Here is a 19518-nt window from a genome sequence, read left to right on the forward strand (position 1 = left end):
GTTCCCCAGTGGATGCCAGTCTTGCTTTCGTAATAAGGAACTCTGGACTTGGAATTGAGAAGCCCTGCCTGCATCCAGCCTCCCTCCGCTCCAGCTGCAGAGGCAGCCTAGGCCCTCTCACATCCACAGTGGGCATGCAGGGAACCTGGGTGTCAGTGTGGCCCCTGCCCAGCCTGCTTCTCTGTGGTGTGGTATAGATTGGGGGTCGGAAGGGGAGGAGGCTTGGAACGGTCTAAGGGACGTCACTGCAGAGGCCCAGACGTCCCCAGCCTGGTTAATCATCAGTGCCTGGAGAGCACTGTTTATCTCTGTTCTCCATCTCTGCTTTTCAGTAGGGAAAAGAAAGATTGAGTAACCCCCAACTCTCTCTTGTGTTAACCCTAGACGGGCCCCAGACCAGGGTCTTTTTTTTTTTTTTTTTTTTTTGAGAGAGAGTCTTGCTCTGTTGCCCAGTCTGGAGTACAGTGGCACTACCTCAGCTCACTGCAACCTCCTCCACCTTCCAGGTTCAAGCGATTCTCCTGCCTCAGCCTCCCAAGTAGCTGAGATTACAGGCGCACGCCACCACACCCAGCTTTTTTTTTTCTGAGACGGAGTTTCGCTCTTGTCGCCCAGGCTGGAGTACAATGGCACATCTCGCCTCACTGAAACATCTGCCTCCTGGGTTCAAGTGATTCTCCTGCCTCAGCCTCCAGATTAGCTGGGATTAAAGGCATGCGCCACCATGCCCGGCTAATTTTGTATTTTTTTTTAGTAGAGACGGGGTTTATCCATGTTGGTCAGGCTGGTCTCAAACTCCTGACCTCAGGTGATCCGCCCGCCGCGGCCTCCCAAAGTGCTGGGATTACAGGCGTGAGCCACCACAGGCAGCCCAGACCAGGGTCTTTAAGGGCCCCTTATTCCTTGGGAGACACTCTAAAGTAACATCGTGTATGAGGATGCGGGTTCTCTCACACCCAGGTGTCACAGCTGTGCCCTAGCAGGGCAGAACACATGGCGCCTTTCCAGGGTCACTTCCAAGGACCTGGCACAGGAACAATGCCAGGGTCAGCGCCAGGATTGTGCGACTCCGTTCCTCCAAGTCCTGGTCCCACCTCGGGCCAAGGGTCCAGGACCCCCGACGCCGCGCTCCTGTCCCCCGGGGCCCTGGGCCTGCGGCAGGTGAGGGCGGGGCCTCCGTGGGCGGGGCCTCTGTGGGCGGGGCTCCGCGAAACCTGCCCGGTCGCCGGGGATTGTCTGCCAGAGCCTGCCAGCGCCAGCCGAGATCGCAGCCCACAGCCATGGCGGGGTCTCCCAGCCGCTCCGCGAGCCGGCGACTGCAGCTGCCCCTGATGTGCCTCTTCCTCCAGGGCGCCACCGCCGTCCTGTTTGCTGTCTTCGTCCGCTACAACCACGAAACCGACGCTTCCCTCTGGCACCGGGGCAACCACAGTAATGCGGACAATGAATTTTACTTTCGCTACCCAAGTGAGTGCGGGGTGAGGGCGCGCGGGAAGCGAAGACCTCAAGCTTTGCAAAGACCCTCCGGTGTCTTGGGAGGGAGCATTTGGGTGCCCTCATCTAGCTGGGCAGCCCTCTGGCGCTGAGGTGGAGGGGCTCTGGGTTTAAAATCGCACCCTTTCACTAGTGCCTGCTATGATTTAGGGCACCGTGCTGGTACATGCGCATTATCTCACTTAGTCTATGAGATAGACAAAGGTGGGGAAACTGAGGCTTGATGAAGTGGCTGATTCAGAGTCACACAGTCACAAGTGGGGGAGTTAAGATTTGAAGCCAGATCTAGAGCCCCAGCCTTAACCATCTCCCAGTTGGCCTAATTGGGTTTTTCTGGGCTTTCCCAGAGATGCCTTTCCTAGGGGCTCTACCCTGAGCATGGGAAAGAGAATCCTGCTGAGCAGGGAAGGTAGGAGTGGGGGTGCGAGAGGCCATAATGGCAGGTGTTAGGTATGAATCGCCCACATATGTAGGCAGCTAAGACCAGGTAGGACCAGGAATTTCTTTCCCAGTCCCTCAAAGCTGATCCTTTCAGAGACAAAGAAAAATGAGGAAACCGGCCAGTCACAGTGGCTCACGCCTGTAATCCCAGCATTTTGGGAGGCTGAGGTGGGTGGATCACCTGAGGTCAGGAGTTTGAGACCAGCTTGGCCAACATGGTGAAACGCCATCTGTACTAAAAACAGAAAAATTAGCCAGGTGTGTTGGTGGGCAACTGTAATCCCAGCTACTTGGGAGGCTGAGGCAGGAGAATCACTTGAACCCTGGAAGTGGAGGTTGCAGTGAGCCGAGATTGCACCACTGCACTCCAGCCTGGGCAACGACAGAGTGAGACTCCATTTCAAAAAAAAAAAAAAAAAAAAGGAAAGGAAAAGAAAGAAAATGAGGCACCCTCTACCTGCTAATCATGGAGCAGCAGCACCCAGACCTGGGAGGAAGCATGGCAGCTTCATTAGCCCATTTCACAGAGGGGGAAGCTGAGTCTCAGAGGGATTGTGAGTTGTTCATGATCACCCATCATGTGAGTGGCAAAGCTAGAACTAGAACTTAGGCATCCCAAGCTTTTTGCCCCACAAGTCACCTGCCTGCTGACAAGTTTCAACAGAGAGAGAGAGTGAGTTAACCTCCCACCCCCACCCTCAGCCCCATGGGAATAGAGCCTCGCCTTCAAAGTTGGGGACCCTGCCTTGTAATTCAGGCCCTAGGCAGCTGGGACCAAGAGCACCAGATCTCCCAGAATTTATCACAAGTGCTTGGGCAGGTATCTCCAAGCCTCAGTTTTCCCCATCGGAGCAAGGGGAAAAAGGATGCCTGTTTGAAGGAGATACATTCAAACAAGTCCTAGAGTATGAAAGTCTATTAAAAATTTCAAGCTGTTCTTACCCTTTCTTTTCTTTCTTTCTTTCTCCTTCCTTCCTTCCTTCCTTTTTCTTTCTTTCTTCTTTCTGTTTTCTTGTTTCTTTTTTTTTTTTGAGATGAAGTCTCACTCTGCTGCCCAGACTGGAGTGCGGTGGCGTGATCTCGGCTCACTGCAACCTCCACCTCCAGGGTTCAAGTGATTCTCTCGCCTCAGCCTCCCAAGTAGCTGGAATGACAGGCGCCCACCACCACACCTAGCTAATTTTTGTATTTTTAGTAGAGACAGGGTTTCACCATGTTGGCCAAGCTGGTCTCAAACTCCTGACCTCAGGTGATCCATCAGCCTCGGCCTCCCAAAGTGCTGGGATGACAGGCATGAGCCACCGTGCCAGGCCCCGTTATCTGACTTTCTGTATGCAGAGCTGATGGCAGGCTATCCCCACCTCACCCTGTTCTAGACTCAACAATATGAAGCTCAAAAGGCTGAGGATATAGAGGGTGAGGTGGAAACTTGGACTTCTGGCGCAAGGATAAGTGACCCAGCCTAGGCAGAAGAGGCTATGGCTCCTCCCTCCCTGTATTTCATCCACAGCCCTGGCTGAAAAAGAAGGGGAGGGAGTCGGAAGGGAACAGTCGAGAGTCTGAGAGAAGTAAGCTGTTATGTAAGGGTCTGACCTGGCTGCTTGCCATGAACCCCTGACTTGCTTCCCCTCAAAGCCCTCCTTATAAAAAGCCTTCCCTGGTGTCCAGCCTCTTGCCCCATGCTGCAATGGTGGGCTCCCCTCAGACAGATAGCATTTTGTCCCTGAATTGCTATAAGAGGGATAGAAGACGTGGGATTCCTACCTCTTTTTCTGCCCTAGGTTTCCATTCCCGTGGACTTGGATACTGTTGTGGGGGAAGGTTGGGGAGGAGGGAGGTGCGAGGTCCCCAGAGCCTGGGACTTTGATGAGCCGGGTCCTCACCTGTCCCTATGTCCAAGGGAAGGGGTCAGGGCCAGATGGAGGTGTGGCCACTGCTCTTTAATTCGGGAGATGAAAGGGAGTTGTGTGGCTGTCGTTGAGCTCCAGGACTGGCCAATGCCATGACATGGCTAATCTGCGGGTCCGTCTGTTTTCTCTGCTGGAAGGGCGCTGAGAGCCCGTCTGGTTCACCCCTTCAGATGCTGAGAGAGAGAGAGAGAGAGAGAGAGAGAGAGAGAGAGAGCGAGAGCGCCAGAGAGGTCATGTGACCTGGCCAAGTCACACAGCAAGTTATAGAAGGAGCCCGGCTAGAACCAGGTCTCTCGATTCCCCGTCTGCGGCCTTTCCCCTACACTACAAGCCTCTTCTTCCAGAAAGCAAGCGATGGAAAAATAACAAATAGCCAGAGCTAAAGGGCCACAGAAGCAAACATGAGAAAGTGTTCTGAAAAAATATGGACCAGTTCTTTTTTTATACATCTCAGAGACCTTACTTGCAGAGAGAGGGATTTCGGATCGATGGAATCAGGATCTTCTTGGAAGAAGCAGGGGATGAGGGATGTGACCAGGACCAGGCAGGCGGGATGGACGGTGGGGAAGTTGGGAGAGATAGCCTCCCCAGCTCCCCCTGCTTCTTCTTGCTTATCATATTTTATATCCACATTTTACAGATGAGAAATCAGGCTTAGAGGCTTGTCCAAGGTCATAGGGTCAGAAGGAGGCATGGAGACCTGGAATTGATTAATTGAAACAGGGTCTCACTCCGTCGCCCAGGCTGGAGTGCAGAGGCGTGATCATGGTTCACTGGAGTCTCAACCTCCCAGGTTCAAACCATCCTCCTGCCTCAGCCTCACAAAGTGCTTGGATTACAGGCATGACCCACCACTCGAGGCCAGACCTGGAATTAATTAATTAATTTGAGACAGAGTTTTGCTCTTCTTGCCCAGGCTAGACCGCAATGGCATGATCTCGGCTCACTCCTGGGTTCAAGCAATTCTCCTGCCTCAGCCTCCTGAGTAGCTGGGATTACAGGTGCCCGCCACCATGCTCAGCTAATTTTTTTGTATTTTTTAGTAGAAACAAGCTTTCACCATGTTGGCCAGGCTGGTGTTGAACTCCTCACCTCAGGTGATCAGCCCGCCTCGGCCTCCAAAAGTGCTGGGATTATAGGCATGAGTCACCTCACCAGGCCCAGACCTGGAATCTAAATCAAGTTCTGCTAGATGCCAAAGCCCCAGCTTTAACAGCTGTCCTCTCCCATCATCTTGTCTGGCTGCCCAGGAGCTATCTAGCAGGGGTGTGGAGGTGCAGCAAGGGAAGTAGGGAGAGTTGCAGGCGGCTTTGGAGAGCTCTATCGTCTCTCCAATCAAAGGTGCCTGGGGCTGGGCACAGTGGTTCATGCAGTAATCCCAGCACTTTGGGAGGCTGAGGTTAGAGGACTGCTTGAAGCCAGGAGTTTGAGACCAGCCTGGGCAACAAACAACGTGAGACCTTGTCTCTATTAAAAAAAAAAAATTAGTTGAGTGTGGTAACAAGCACCGATAGTCCCAGCTACTCGGGAGGCTGATGAGAAGAGATTGCTTGAGCCCAGGAGGGTGAGGCTGCAGTGAGCGATAATGGCAACACTGCACTCAAGCCTGGGCAACAGAGCAAGACTGTCTCAAAAAAATACAAAAGTGGCCGGGTGCGGTTGCTCACACCTGTAATCCCAGCACTTTGGGAGGCTGAGGCAGGTGAATCACGAGGTCAGGAGTTCAAGACCAGCCTGACCAACATGGTGAAACCTTGTCTCTACTAAAAATACAAAAATTAGCTGGGCATAGTGGCATGTGCCTGTAATTGCAGCTACTCAGGAGGCTGAGGCAGGAGAATCACTTCAACCCAGGAGGCAGAGGTTGCCATGAGCAGAGATCGCGCCACTGCACTCCAGCCTGGGCGACAGACCGATACTCCGTCTCAAAAAATAATAATTAAAACAAAATAGTGCATAGGTTTGGTGGGGGTGAGGTGGGGTGGGGTGGGCATCACACTGTATCTCACCCTCACAAGCATCCTCTAAAGGGGATGTTGAGAGCTTGCTTCATCTTCTTCCTCCACCTCCAGCTGGAACAGCCCCTCGCCTCTCAGAGCCTAAAAAGAATTTCTTATTGTGGAATGTTCCCAGAGAAGGAGATTTCTTGATGTTCAGACTCCAGTTGAAAGGCCAGAGCCTTGAGTTTTGATTCCAAACAAAGCTGGGGTGGGAGACGTGAACACTAACACCACACCAGACAAGTTCTGAGAGGTTTTGCACGTAATGGTCAGGAGCCCTTTGACCCACCGCCCTTCGTTATCTTTCTGTCCTTGAGCACCAGAACAGACAGGGATTCTCTTCACTGTTTGCGCAAGGAGAGAAGCAGCCAGGCAGTGAGGCTGAAAGAACTTAGGGTGCAGGCTGAGCTTGAAGTGATGCCTCTCCCTCTCTCTATTTTTTCCCCCATCATCTCAAACGTTTATTATTTATTTGTGTTAGGAACATTCAGCATCCTCCTCCTATTTGAAATGATATAATATATTATTGTTAACTACAGTCACTCTACAGTGCTATAGGGTCCCCAGCCTCTTGGCCGGTGAGGACAGGGCCACACAGCAGGAGACGAGTGAGTATCACTGCCTGAGCTCCGCCTCCTGTCAGATCGCAGCGGCATTAGATTCTCATGGGAGCCTGAACCCTATTGTGAACTGTGCATGGGAGGGATCAAGGCTGTGTACTCCTTATGAGAATCTAATGCCTGATGATCTGAGATGGGACAGTATCATCCCAAAGCCACCTCCTCGCCCCCCAACTATTTGTGGAAAAATTATCTTCCAGGAAACCAGTTCCTGGCGCCAAAAAGTTTGGGGATCGCTGGGTAAAGAACACTACAACTTATCCTTCTACGTTAGATATAATTAACTGTCATTTTGTATCTTTAACAATCTCTCCCTATTCCCCCCCCTCTACTCTTCTGTCTTTATTGTCCTTTGTTCTACTTTTTACTCCTGTGAGAGCAACATTTTTTTTTTTTTTTGAGACAGAGTTTTGCTCTTATTGCCCAGGCTGGAGTGCAGTGGCACCATCTTGGCTCACCACAACCTCCGCCTCCCGGGTTCAAGTGATTCTCCTGCTTCAGCCTCCTGAGTAGCTGGAACTATAGGTTTGCGACACCACCCGGCTAGTTTTGTATTTTTAGCAGAGATGGGGTTTCACCACGTTGGTCAGGCTGGTCTTGATCTCCCGACCTCTGGTGATCCGCCAGCCTCGGCCTCCCAAAGTGCTGGGATTGCAGGCGTGAGCCACTGCACCCGGCGGAGAGCAACTTTTTTTTTAGCTTCCACATATGAGTGAGAACATTGCCCAGGCTGGTCTCAAACTCCTGGCTTCAAGCAGTCCTCTAACCTCAGCCTCCCAAAGTGCTGGGATTACTGCATGAACCACTGTGCCCAGCCCAAGGCACCTTTGATTGGAGAGAAGATAGAGCCCTCCAAAGCTGCCTGCTTATTTCACTTACAGTTTCCTCCAGTTCCATCCATGTTGCCATGAATGACAGGATTCCATTCCTTTTTATGGCTGAATAATATTCTATTGTGTATATATACCACATTTTCTTTATCCATTCATCTGTTACTGGGTGATTTGGGAAGTGGGGAGGTCAGGAGAAGCAGTGCAGGGTTGGGGACATTTAGTGTCCCAACCCTAGGGCTGGCAGCTGCAGACCTCTAATTTCTTTTCTTTCTTTTTTTCTTTATTCTTCTTGTTGCCTAGGCTGGCGTGCAGTGGCGTGATCTCGGCTTGCTGCAACCTCTGCCTCCCGGATTCAAGCAATTCTCCTGCCGCAGCCTCCCAAGTAGCTGGGACTACAGACGCGCGCCACCATGCCCAGCTAATTTTTGTATTTTTAGTAGAGACAGAGATTCACCATGTTGGGCAGGATGGTCTCAATCTCTTGACCTTGTGATCCGCCCGCCTCAGCCTCCCAAAGTGCTGGGCTTACAGGCGTAAATCATCGAGTCCGTCCTGTTTTCTTTATTATCAACCTCTTGATTTGAAGTCATTTACAACCAAAACATGTGTATAAGAAAAGCAAAGCAGAGAAGCAGAACATACACAATGAACCCCATACGGGGCCTACAGCTGCACAGTTGTGATTCCAGTGGAACGCTGAGCTCCAGCCAGCCCAGGGAGCCTCACACGTGCAGGTCTTTCACTCTTCCGTGTCTGTCTTCCTTGCTCTGTGAGAGCACAGACTGTGGCTGCCTTGATGACAGCTGCCTTCCCAGAGCCCGGTCCGTGGTGCTCAGCACCTCGGCTGCCTGAAGGTGGGAAAGCAGATTGGTTCCTGGGGGAAGTAACATTTCCTAGCACTAAGTTCTAAGAGAAATTTTTCACCGCTGGGTGTGGTGGCTTATGCCTGTAATCCCAGCACTTTGGGAGGCCGAGGTGGGTGGATCACTTGAGGTTAGGAGTTCAAGACCAGCCTGGCCAATATGGTAAAACCCCCGTCTCTACTAAAAATACAAAAATTAGCTGGGCGGGGTGATACATGCCTATAATCCCAGATACTGGGGAGGCTGAGGCACAAGAATCGCTTGAACCTGGGAGGCGGACATTGGAGTTGCACCACTGCACTCTAGCCTGGGTGACAGAGCAAGACTGTCTAAAAAAAAGAAATAAAGTGCTCACATGAAGCTATAAAATTGGGATTTAGGGTGACAATAGCTCGTTTCTCAGTAACCTATTTACAACAGATGCAATGACAGTGCTCATGACACGCTTTCTCTGGTGTTTCTTGATTAAGGTAAAAAATATAGCATGGTATTACTATATACATAGCATATAGCTCAAGACAAAGAAAACAGGACCAGATGGTCGGGCTGAGCATCAGACTAGGTTGATTTAAATCTTATTTACAAGTTTACAAATAGATGGGAGGGGGGCAGTTACAGAACAAGCTAATCACCAAAGCAAATTGTTTGCATTTAGCTCATTTTCAATATAACTGTATGTTACTATTTTTTAGAGATGGGGTCTCACTCTGTCACCCAGGCTGGAGTGCAGTGATGTGATCATAGCTCACTACAGCCTCAAACTCCCAAGCCCAAGTGATCCTTCTGCTTCCCTGCCACCATGCCAAGCTGATTATTATTATTATTTTATACAGATGGGTGGGGGGAGGGTTCTGCAATGTTGCCCAGGCTGGTCTTAATCGCCTGACCTCAAGCAGTCTTCACCCCTCAGCCTCTCAAGCACTGGAATTACAGGTGTGAGCCACTGCACCCAGCCTTATCTATTATTTTTATCACTTTAGCTTTTCCTGCAGAGTGGTACGGAATAGAAACCAAACAGAAAAGGCCCCAAATCTTCCTGCCCATAAACCTCATTGACTCTTTAAAAACTTCAAGTAATTAATCTAGAAAGCATGACTTCCTGAGATGTTTAATCCGCGTTAAAAAAAAAAAAAAAGTTAAAATATTCAAACTATAGAAAGAAACTAAAAAGTAAAACCCTCCTTCTCAGGGTCACTGTGTTGCACAACTCCAGGGGGCATCGTTTGCATTGAAGTTGTGTGACAAGGCACCCTTGTCCCTTCTTCCTGCGATTCCTTTTCTCCAACGTCATCTCTGTTAACAGTTTAAAGCTATTTCCTAATTTTTTTTTTTTTTTTTTTTGAGACAGAGTCTCACTCTGTCACCCAAGGCTGGAGTGCAGAGGTACGATCTTGGCTCACTGCAGCCTCTGCCTCCTGGGTTCAAGCAATTTTTGTGCCTCAACCTCCCAAGCAGCTGGGATCACAGGCATGCGCCACCATGCCTAGCTAATTTTTGTATTTTTTGTAGAGACTAGGTTTCGCCATGTTGGCCAGGTTGGTCTTGAACTCCTGGCCTCAAGCAGTCCACTCACCTTAGCCTCCCAAAGTGTCAGGATTACAGGCGTGAGCCACTGCACCTGGCCTCCTAAAATTTTTTTTAAAAATAGCTGGGCACAATGGGCCTTACCTGTAGTCCCAGTGACTTAGGAGGCCAAAGTGGGAGGATTGGCTGAGTACAGTAGTTTGAGGCTGCAGTGAGCTATGATCATGCCACTGCACTCTACCCTGGGTGACAGAGCGAGACATCTAATAACGATAATAACTTAAAAATCCTCAAAAGGAAGAGGTATAGTCTCTGAAGTATGAGGGATGAAACGTGGATGTCAAGAAGGGCTTTCTCTAGAGAGGAAATGTTGAAAAGAAGCCTGTAGCTAGCAGAATTTTGAGCATGGACTGCAGCAGGAAAGAGCACAGGCTGGACTTCCAGCCGATCAGCTGTAAGAGACCCAGGACGGGGCAAATGAACAAAGCAGAAGGGTTTACTCCCTTGCTCTGGCATAAGGACAGCAGGGATGTCTGGGTCCGACTGCTCCAGGCTGGCCAGCTCTGCGCAGGTGGCTCCGGGCTGGGAGGCCCTGACATGCCTGGGGAGTTTTATAGGCTCGGCTCAAGGCAGCCCTGGCTGGTGAGAGCCGGGGGCACTGGCAGGGTGGCTGACTGGTTTATGGGCTATGGCTAGAGCAGCGCCCGAGTGCTCCGCCTGTCTCTGCCCACTGCAGGCTTCCAGGACGTGCATGCCATGGTCTTCGTGGGCTTTGGCTTCCTCATGGTCTTCCTGCAGCGTTACGGCTTCAGCAGCGTGGGCTTCACCTTCCTCCTGGCCGCCTTTGCCCTGCAGTGGTCCACACTGGTCCAGGGCTTCCTCCACTCCTTCGACAGCGGCCACATCCATGTTGGCATGGAGAGGTGGGCAGCAGCCACCTACCCAGCTCCCCCAGGCCCTCTCAGGAGGCTCCTGCCCAAGGGCCTCAGCTCAAGCCCTGTCCTTCAAGCCTGCTTCCTGACTCACGATTTTGGCTGTCACTTGGTTTCTTTAGGTGTCCTGCCTGTCGTTACTGCCTGATTTCCTCTCTCGTCCTTGACCCTCACACTCAGCCCCACCTCCTCATTCTTTAGGGCCCCTGTTCCCCAAGAGCTTCGAGGAGGGTAGACAGCTCTGGCTCTTCCACCTATTGTGGCCTTTGTCAGCCGAGTCACTGAACCTCCTTGAGACTCCATTTTCTTTTTATTCATTTATTTTTTAAAGATGGGGTTTCACCATGATGGCCAGGCTGGTCTTGAACTCTTGACCTCAGGTGATCCAGCAACCTCGGCCTCCCAAAGTGCTAGGATTACAGGCTCCATTTTCTTATCTACAAATCGGGCCAGGTGATCCCTTCCAACTCCAGTGGTGGCTTGAGCTCCTTGTCTTCTCTGCAGAACTCCGCCCCCACCCCACCCACCATGTCATGCTGCCCTGGCTTCATGCCTGGTAGAAGCCCAGAGGCCAGCCTCCCTGACCCCTCTCGCTCCCCCTTCTGCCCCCAACCCCAGCATGATCAACGCTGACTTTTGTGCGGGGGCCGTGCTCATCTCCTTTGGTGCTGTCCTGGGCAAGACCGGGCCTGCACAGCTGCTGCTCATGGCCCTGCTGGAGGTGGTGCTGTTTGGCATCAATGAGTTTGTGCTCCTTAATCTCCTGGGGGTAAGAGTCTGGGGAGGGGTGGAGTGAGGGGTGGGGGGTGGTCAAGGTCAGCCTCTGAGCCAGGAGCAGCAGGGCGGCAGGGGCGGGGATGGGGCAGGGGCCTGCCTCTCCACCTCCCCGCGCCTCTCCACCTCCCCGCACCTCCCCAGGTGAGAGATGCGGGAGGCTCCATGACTATCCACACGTTTGGCGCCTACTTCGGGCTGGTCCTTTCACGGGTTCTGTACAGGCCCCAGCTGGAGAAGAGCAGGCACCGCCAGGGCTCCGTCTACCATTCAGACCTCTTCGCCATGATTGGTGAGGCCTGCAGGGGGTGGTAGCATGGGGAGGGGGCTGGTCTGGATGCTTCTGATCTGGGCCAGAGGTGACTGTTTCCTGTGGCTGCCTGCGGTCCTGGGGTTGGGCCTGGGCACTCCCTTTCCATCTGGATTCTGCTGTGAGAGCTCTGGGATCTGCGCTCATCATTCTCAACGGTTTTATGACATCGTAAACTTCAGCCCTGGGGAATGCACATGCCCTGGATCCCTTCCTGGGGCCTTTCTAAATCCACCTCAATCCCTGCTTAAAACCTTCCAGGGCCCCCACCAGCCACAGGTTAGAAAACGGCCTCCTCAACTTCCACGTCAGCCTCTCCTCCTCCCTCCTCCCTGGCTCAGGCTCCAGCCAGACTCAGCTTTTGCCGGCCGTCGCCTCCAGGCCTTTGCGTGTCTGGCTCCCCCAGCAAACAGGCAATCTCTGCCTGCCCCTAGTGCTGCCTTCCACCTCCTAAGGATATTTCCTCCCGGAAGATTCCCTGGAAGCCCCTGCATTCTCTGGCAGGGGTAAGGAGAGGAAGGGTCTTGGGTCACCACAGGGACCCATAGGGCCTGAGCTAGGAGCCCTGTCACCACCACCTACTGCTACTGCTTTTTTTTGTTGAGACAGTCTCGCTCTGCTGCCCAGGCTGGAGTGCAGTGGCGCAATCTTGGCTCACCACAACCTCCACCTCCTGGGTTCAACCAATTCTCCTGCCTCAACCTCCTGAGTAACTGGGACTACAGGTGCGTGCCATTACACCTGGCTAATTTTTTATATTTTTGGTAGAGATAGGGTTTCACCATGTTGGCCAGGCTGGTCTAGAACTGCTGACCTCAGGTGATCCACTCGCCTCGGCCTCCCAAAGTGCTGGGATTACAGGCGTGAGCCGCTGTGCCTGACCACCGCCACCTGCTTCTAAGCATGTGCCTCCACCTCGGCTTCCGTTCCTCTATTTTCAAAACTGCTGACAGAAGGCAAATCCAGATTTTATTGTATTTTGTAGAAGGTATTGAATGGGGACTGGAGTGCCTATTGCTATATGAAAGAGAGAGGCTGGCTTAGGATTGCTCAGCACTGCTGGGTCAGAGCACAGGGAACCCCAGGGCAGCTGAGCTCTCCTTGCCCTTTGAGACCCAGATAAGTTTGCCTTGAAGTCCAAAGGCTTCCCCAGGTTTCCAGGCATTCCCGGAAGACTTGCATTCTCAGCTCTCTGCTTCCCAGCTCCTGGATTTTAGTGTCACCCAGACAGGAATGAAGCCCCGTCCTGGATTCTCCCACAAACGCTCCACCTACGGGATGCACATGTGGGTGTGGGAGATTTCACTCAAGATGGCCGGGCTGCTGGGAGAAGCCACACCCAACAGACTACTCAGGACTGAGGGTGGTCCCTCAGCCTCCCACCGTGCTGGTTTACGTCACAGGGTCCCCAGCCTTCTCCCTCACCTTGTCCTTTGGCCCCTCTCTTCCTCCAGGATGGACCTGGGAACTTCACGCACGAAGGCGGGGTAAATGGGCTCCCAGGTCTTACCCAAAATGCACAGGCCCAGCCCATTCAGTATTCAGCAAACAGAGGCCTCTCCTGAACACCGCAGGGTCTGCCCTCTCTGGGAGAGATTGAGGTTGTCATTGTTTTTGTGATGTGAAGTACCCAGCAGAGTACGCGACGTACAGTGGCCTCTGCCTTTTCCTTTCCGTATTTGATACTTAAAAAATGTCAATGTTCCAGCCAGATGCAGTAGTTCACACCTACAATCCCAGCACTTTGGGAGGCTGAGGTGGGTGGATCACCTGAGGTCAGGAGTTCGAGACCAGCCTAGCCAACATCGTGAAATTTCATCTCTACTAAAAATACAAAAATTAGCTAGGTATGGTGGTGGGCACCTGAAGTCCTAGCTACTGGGAAGGCTGAGGCAGGAGAATCACTTGAACCCGCTAGGTGGAGGCTGCAGTGAGCTGAGATTGAGCCACTGCACTCCAGCCTGGGTGGTAGAGTGAGACCTTGTCTTAAAAAAAAAAATTCAATGTTCTGTGGTTTTCAACCAAGTAGTTTCTTTTTGTGCCAGTGCCCTTCAAGAGCTGCTATTTGCTGGGCGTTTTGTGCCTGCTAGGCCACAGGCTATGCATTTATGTGCATTGCCTCATTTAATTGCCACTTGATAAGGTGGTGGTATTATCATTATTATTATTATTTTTGAAATAGGGTCTGGCTGTGCAGCCCAGGCTGGAGTGCAGTGGCACCATCTCAGCTCACTACAACCTCCACCTCCCAGACTCACGCAATCCTCCTGCCTCAGTCCCCCAAGTAGCTGGGACTACAGGCATGTGTTACCATGCCCGGGTAATTGTTTTGTATTTTTGGTAGAGATGGGGTTTCACTATGTTGTCCAGGGTGGTCTCAAACTCCTGAGATCAAGCTATCTGCCGACCTCAGGCTCCCAAAGTGCTGGGATTACAGGCGTGAGCCACCGCGCCCGGCCCAAGGTGGTATTACTATCAATCCCACTTAACAGATGAGGAGACTGAGGCTGCTGAGAGGCGACTTGCCTGCAGTCATACAATTTTTCCCTTGAGTGGGAGCCACTTCCTTCCTCTCACTCCTCCTGCCTGCCCACCATCTAGGGACCATCTTCCTGTGGATCTTCTGGCCCAGTTTCAACTCTGCGCTCACAGCGCTGGGGGCCGGGCAGCATCGGACAGCCCTCAACACATACTACTCCCTGGCTGCCAGCACCCTCGGCACCTTTGCCTTGTCAGCCCTTGTTGGGGAAGACGGGCGGCTTGACATGGTATGGGGAAGAAGGCTTCGGAGAGGCAGAGGGGGTGGCCTGGGTAGGGAAGGAGAGGTCTGAGACCCTCAAGAAAGATTCTCCAGGGGATTAGATAATGGCACAGGCATAGGAGCTCCATCTGAGCTGGTGGCTGTGGGGTCAGAATGGGAGATGATATGATAGCAGGAGAGTTAGAGGTTAGATGGCAGAGGGACTTCCAGAAGCAGTAGGTGTCACTGTGGTGGACAGGGCTGGGTTGCTGTGGGTGTGACGGTCTGAAAGGGCCTTCGACACCTTATCCCTTAGGTCCACATCCAAAATGCAGCGCTGGCCGGAGGGGTCGTGGTGGGGACCTCAAGTGAAATGATGCTGACACCCTTTGGGGCTCTGGCAGCCGGCTTCTTGGCTGGGACCGTCTCCACGCTGGGGTACAAGTTCTTCACGGTATAGATGCCCCTTGGGCCCTGGGCAGAAGATGGAGTCTTCTGTGCCTTTCCTCCCACCTCTCCAACAGGCTGGGGTAGGTGGGGAGTGGGCACGGGAGACTCATGATCTGTCCTGTCCTCCAGCCCATCCTTGAATTGAAATTCAAAGTCCAAGACACATGTGGAGTCCACAACCTCCATGGGATGCCGGGGGTCCTGGGGGCCCTCCTGGGGGTCCTTGTGGCCGGGCTTGCCACCCATGAAGCTTACGGAGATGGGTGAGTTTCCTCCCAACCCGCGCTGCAGTCATGCCTCTGGAATGGCCTCTGTCATTCTCCTTCTCTGTGTGTGACCCAGAAAAGGGAATGAATTCATTCGTTCATCCATATTCTTGGAGCAAAGGAAAGTGGAGTGAACCAAACCAAGCCAGAAACTGCCCTTCTGGTCCTCAATCAGGGGCAGCAGAAGGTCATGGGACAAATGACTTCAAGAGTGTTACGTGTTACTGAAGGGTCAGTAAGAGATAATGACCCTTAGGATCTATTTCTGCACATCAAGGGTGGGCAAAAGCAACCTGCAAACGGAGTCTTGAAAGGTGCCTAGGTGTCTGCTGGCCTGTGAGGGTTGGGAGGAGCTCCAGGCTGTGGGCCTGGCTTGAGCAATGGCCTGGAGGTGAGAGTCAGCCTGGCACCCACCCTCAAGACCCTCTCGGCCACTTCCCGTCCTCTGGTGTGAGTTCCAGCGAAATGGGCAGCTCCGGCCCTGTGCTGCGTCCCCGTCTCTCTCCTACCCCCGCCCCAGGCTTTCCACCATCTGGTCTCTCTGCAGCCTGGAGAGTGTGTTTCCACTCATAGCCGAGGGCCAGCGCAGTGCCACGTCACAGGCCGTGCACCAGCTCTTCGGGCTGTTTGTCACACTGCTGTTTGCCTCTGTGGGCGGGGCCCTTGGAGGTGAGTAACCTCGGATTTTCCAGAGGAAGGGGCATGGGATCCTCTACCCCTGACATGGATTCATTCACTCACAGATATTTATGGAGTATCTACTTTGTGCCATAAAGTAGAGGTTGGGTTGCGGGTTAAGGGGTAACCTCGTGCAGGCATGGAGGTGCACGCGGGTGCTTGCTCCTTTCTGGTGCCAAGGGCAGCAGGGGAGCCGGCAGGAGGGGAGCGAGGCCCTCTCTTACGGGCCTGTGCTGCTCCCTCTGTCCACTAGAGGGAAGCCTGACCTCAGGCTGAGGCCTAGAAGGGGCCGGCTGCGCCCTTTGGGGCAGGGACTGGGAGGGGAGGAGACGGCCTGCCACCTCCAGAACCCACGCGAAAACCTTCCACAGAGGAAACTGCCCACGGCACGTGTCAGGCAGCCGCTCTTCATGTGTGGCCTTGTCTTTTTGGCCTTCAAAATAAAACCTGATTCAGCATCCCCACCCTTCTGCTCTTACCTGGAGACTCACCCTTCTCCCCTCCCCTCCCCTCCCCTCCCCTCCCCTCCCCTCCCCCACCTCCCTTCTTTTCTTTTGAGATGGAGCCTTGGTCTGTCTTCCTTCTTTCCTTCTCTTTTTTTTTGAGATGGAGCCTTGAAGCCTTGGTCTGTCGCCCAGGCTGGAGTGCAGTGGCACAATCTCGGCTCACTGCAACCTCCGCCTCCCGGGTTCAGGCAGTTCTCCTGCCTCAGCCTCCCTGGTAGCTGGGATTACAGGCATGCACCAACCCAGCTAATTTTTTGTATTTTTAGTAGAGATGGGGTTTCATCATGTTGGCCAGGCTGGCCTCAAACTCCTGACCTCAGGTGATCCACCCGCCTTGGCCTCCCAAAGTGTTGGGATTACAGACATGAGCCACTGTGCCTGACCACCTGGAGATTTTCATTCTCTAATATGGTTTCATTCATTCATTTAATAACTTATTTGCGCTATAAGCATTGTTTTGAGGCAGAGTCTCGCTCTGTCACCCAGGCTGGAGTGCAGTGGTACAATGTCAGCTCACTGCAACCTCTGTCTTCCAGGCTCAACTGATTCTCCTGTCTCAACCTCCCAAGTAGCTGCATGCCACCACACCCGGATAAGTTTTGTATTTTTAGTAGAGATGGACTTGCTGTCACCATATTGGCCAGGCTGGTCTCAAACTCCTGACCTTAAGTGATCTGCCTGCCTTAGCCTCCTGAAGTGCTGGGATTACAGGCCTGAGCCACAGCACCTGGCTGCAATAAGCATTTTCTGTGCCTCTCCTGTGTGGGAGGCCACAGAAAGCTCAGCAGCTGTGGTTCATGATGGAATCAGGAGCTGGTCTATTACCAAATGCACACACTTGAGCAAATTATTTAACTTCTCTGAGTCTTGTTTCTTTATCTGTACTACAGGGATAATATTGGCCTTGCAGCGTTGCTGTGATGACTCAGGAAAGCAAGACTGGTCAAGTACTTTGCATAGGGCCTGGCACATGGTAGATGCTCAGCAAATACAGCTGTGTTTTGTCTGCACAGGCATCATGTTGATCTCATGCCTCCCAGACCCCTGTGTCCTGTGGCAGTGGGTGGCACCCTCCTCCATGGTAGGGGGCAGAGAAGCCTCACAGATCCTCCCCTACCACCACCAGGGCTCCTGCTGAAGCTACCCTTCCTGGACTCCCCCCCAGACTCCCAGTGCTACGAGGACCAGGTTCACTGGGAGGTGAGACACGGCTGGGCCCTCACACCCTCTGAGCCTCCCTTCCCTGCCTCGGCGCCTTCTTCCTTCCTTGCTGCTCCTGGAGCTCCTGGAGCTACCCTTTCACCTCTACCCACTCCTTCCTTCCAGGTGCCTGGCGAGCATGAGGATAAAGCCCAGAGACCTCTGAGGATGGAGGAAGCAGACACTCAGGCCTGACCTGCTGCTGGCCCCTGAGAGGACACTCTCCTTTTAGAAGATGCTGATTGGCTACTCTTAGGAGTTCTTTTTGAGCTCTCATTCCACTAGCTGCAAGAAAGGAGCCATGAGCTGAAAGGAGGCCCCTTTCCACAGGCAGCATCTCCAGAGGGAGAGGGGTAGCAGGCTGGGAGATGGTGGGCAGTGGGGCCGTAACTGGGTACGGTAGGGGGAACCTCACCAGCTGCCTGACCTGACTGCCTGCACGTGGGTAGAAGGGGCCAAAGTGAGGCACCTAAGTGACCCACTGGCCCCACATCACACAGTTAGTGAAGCCCGAGCAGGGTCCAGCTGAGGGTGATAAACGCCGCCGTCTCTAAGGGTTCTGACTCCTTGTCTTTGTGTCCTGGGAACGTGGGAAGTTCCTCTTACCTTCCCACTCACAATGGTAGGACCTCCTGGAGGTTCCTGGCGAGGCAGGATGATTCCTGATCTTTGGACTCCTTCTAGAGTACCACGTCCTACCAGGCGAGTGCCCTGCCGAGGCACAGGGAGCGCATTCTCTCCCAGAAAACATGGTATTTTGTTACAGGATGGCTTGGGCTGTGGGAGAGAGTTCTTCTTATTCCAGAACTGCTGCTACTCTAACCTTCACCTTGGGCAGCCTCTGAGCAGAGAAGGAAGAGGGTGCCCACAGGGCCCAAGGGAGACATAAGTTGTTTGCCACCAACCCTAAGAAGCTAGAAGCAGCAAGCACCTAGGTGCCACTTATATCCCAGTCCCGAGACTGAGGAGTGGGGAACTGCAAGGGCATCACTTTAGGGCCTGTGATTAGGGCTGTGGCAGAGAAGGATGAAGACACTCGAGGACCCCTATCCAAGGGCTTCTGTTGTCCTGAAGTGATTTGACCACCAGAGGGCGCTCCAAACCCAGCAGAGGAAGATGCTGCCTTTCTGCCCCTCCTTGGTCCTCTATGAAGAATGAAAGTCCTTCCTACAGCCTAACCCTCTTCCTGTCTGCTTCAGCTCTGGTCCTCGTGCATTCATGCCACAAGCTTTTTTTGAGCTCCTATCCCCCACTACATGTCAGGCAGATGCCAGGAGTTTCAGATCTCTCATCCAGCAGAAATCCATCCCTCCAAGTAGACTGGAGCCCCCTTTCTAACACTGAAGGACTGGAACCCCCTCTGCCTTCTGCCCTTCCCCTAGGCTTCTGACCACAGCTCTTTCTCCCCTAAAACCAAGACCAGAGCCAGGCACAGTGGCTCACGCCTGTAATCCAAGCACTTTGGGAGGCTGAGGCAGGCGGATCACAAGGTCAGGAGTTTGAGACCAGCCTGACCAACGTGGTGAAACCCCGTCTCTACTAAAAATACAAAAATTAGCCAGGCATGGTGGTGCATCCCTGTAATCCCAGCTACTCAGGAAGCTGAGGCAGGAGAATCACTTCAACCTAGGAGGTGGAGGTTACAATGAGCTGAGATTGTGCCACTGCCCTCCAGCCTGGGTGACAGAGTGAGACTGTGTCTCAAAAAAAGCAAACAAAACAACAACAACAAAAAAAACCAAGACCAATCAGACCTAGGAACCCGAGGAGGAAGTAGAGGGATTCCTGGGACCTAGGCCTGGAATTAGGACAAAAGGTGACCCCATTAGGCTCCATACCCCCCACAGCCGGAGGGACTGAGCGGGCTGGCTGGAGAGGCCAAGCACAGAGGTGAGGAGAAGGAAGTTGAGGGAGGAAGGCTTCTGTGGAGCCATCCCAGCTCGGGCGACCCAGTTGTGCCTCTGCCCCTTCAGCCCC

General features: G+C 53.0%; 1 protein-coding gene across 3 annotated transcripts; it reads left to right on the forward strand.

Annotated features, from left to right (window-relative positions):
* The first annotated feature begins 1240 nt into the window (after positions 1–1240).
* On the forward strand, positions 1241–18095 carry RHBG (Rh family B glycoprotein). 3 transcript variants are annotated; one of them, XM_064370468.1, is made up of 10 exons: positions 1241–1467; positions 10422–10608; positions 11236–11386; positions 11536–11683; positions 14303–14469; positions 14758–14895; positions 15021–15154; positions 15705–15826; positions 17468–17541; positions 17668–18095. In XM_064370468.1, the coding sequence occupies exons 1-10, from the start codon at positions 1281–1283 to the stop codon at positions 17734–17736; spliced, it is 1377 nt and encodes a 458-aa protein (XP_064226538.1). In that variant the 5' UTR covers positions 1241–1280; the 3' UTR covers positions 17737–18095. The 3 variants fall into 3 exon arrangements, 2 of the variants coding, with proteins under 2 accessions (XP_064226538.1, XP_064226539.1); XR_010340326.1 differs by having other exon boundaries at positions 1278–1467; positions 17355–17541; XM_064370469.1 differs by lacking the exon at positions 1241–1467 and adding an exon at positions 7477–8032.
* Positions 18096–19518: the final 1423 nt, after the last annotated feature.

Source organism: Aotus nancymaae, unplaced genomic scaffold (genome assembly GCF_030222135.1).
Source record: "Aotus nancymaae isolate 86718 unplaced genomic scaffold, 86718_ANA_hifiasm-v0.15.2.pri h1tg000108l, whole genome shotgun sequence".
In the NCBI taxonomy this organism is placed as follows: domain Eukaryota; kingdom Metazoa; phylum Chordata; class Mammalia; order Primates; family Aotidae; genus Aotus; species Aotus nancymaae.

Bases quoted from the DNA above. Each gene is read 5' to 3' on its own strand.
- RHBG (XM_064370468.1), top strand. From the start codon at position 1,281: ATGGCGGGGTCTCCCAGCCGCTCCGCGAGCCGGCGACTGCAGCTGCCC. The intron at 15,155-15,704 runs GTGAGTTTCCTC...GTCTCTCTGCAG, and splicing joins CATGAAGCTTACGGAGATGG to CCTGGAGAGTGTGTTTCCAC. The intron at 17,542-17,667 runs GTGAGACACGGC...CCTTCCTTCCAG, and splicing joins AGGACCAGGTTCACTGGGAG to GTGCCTGGCGAGCATGAGGA.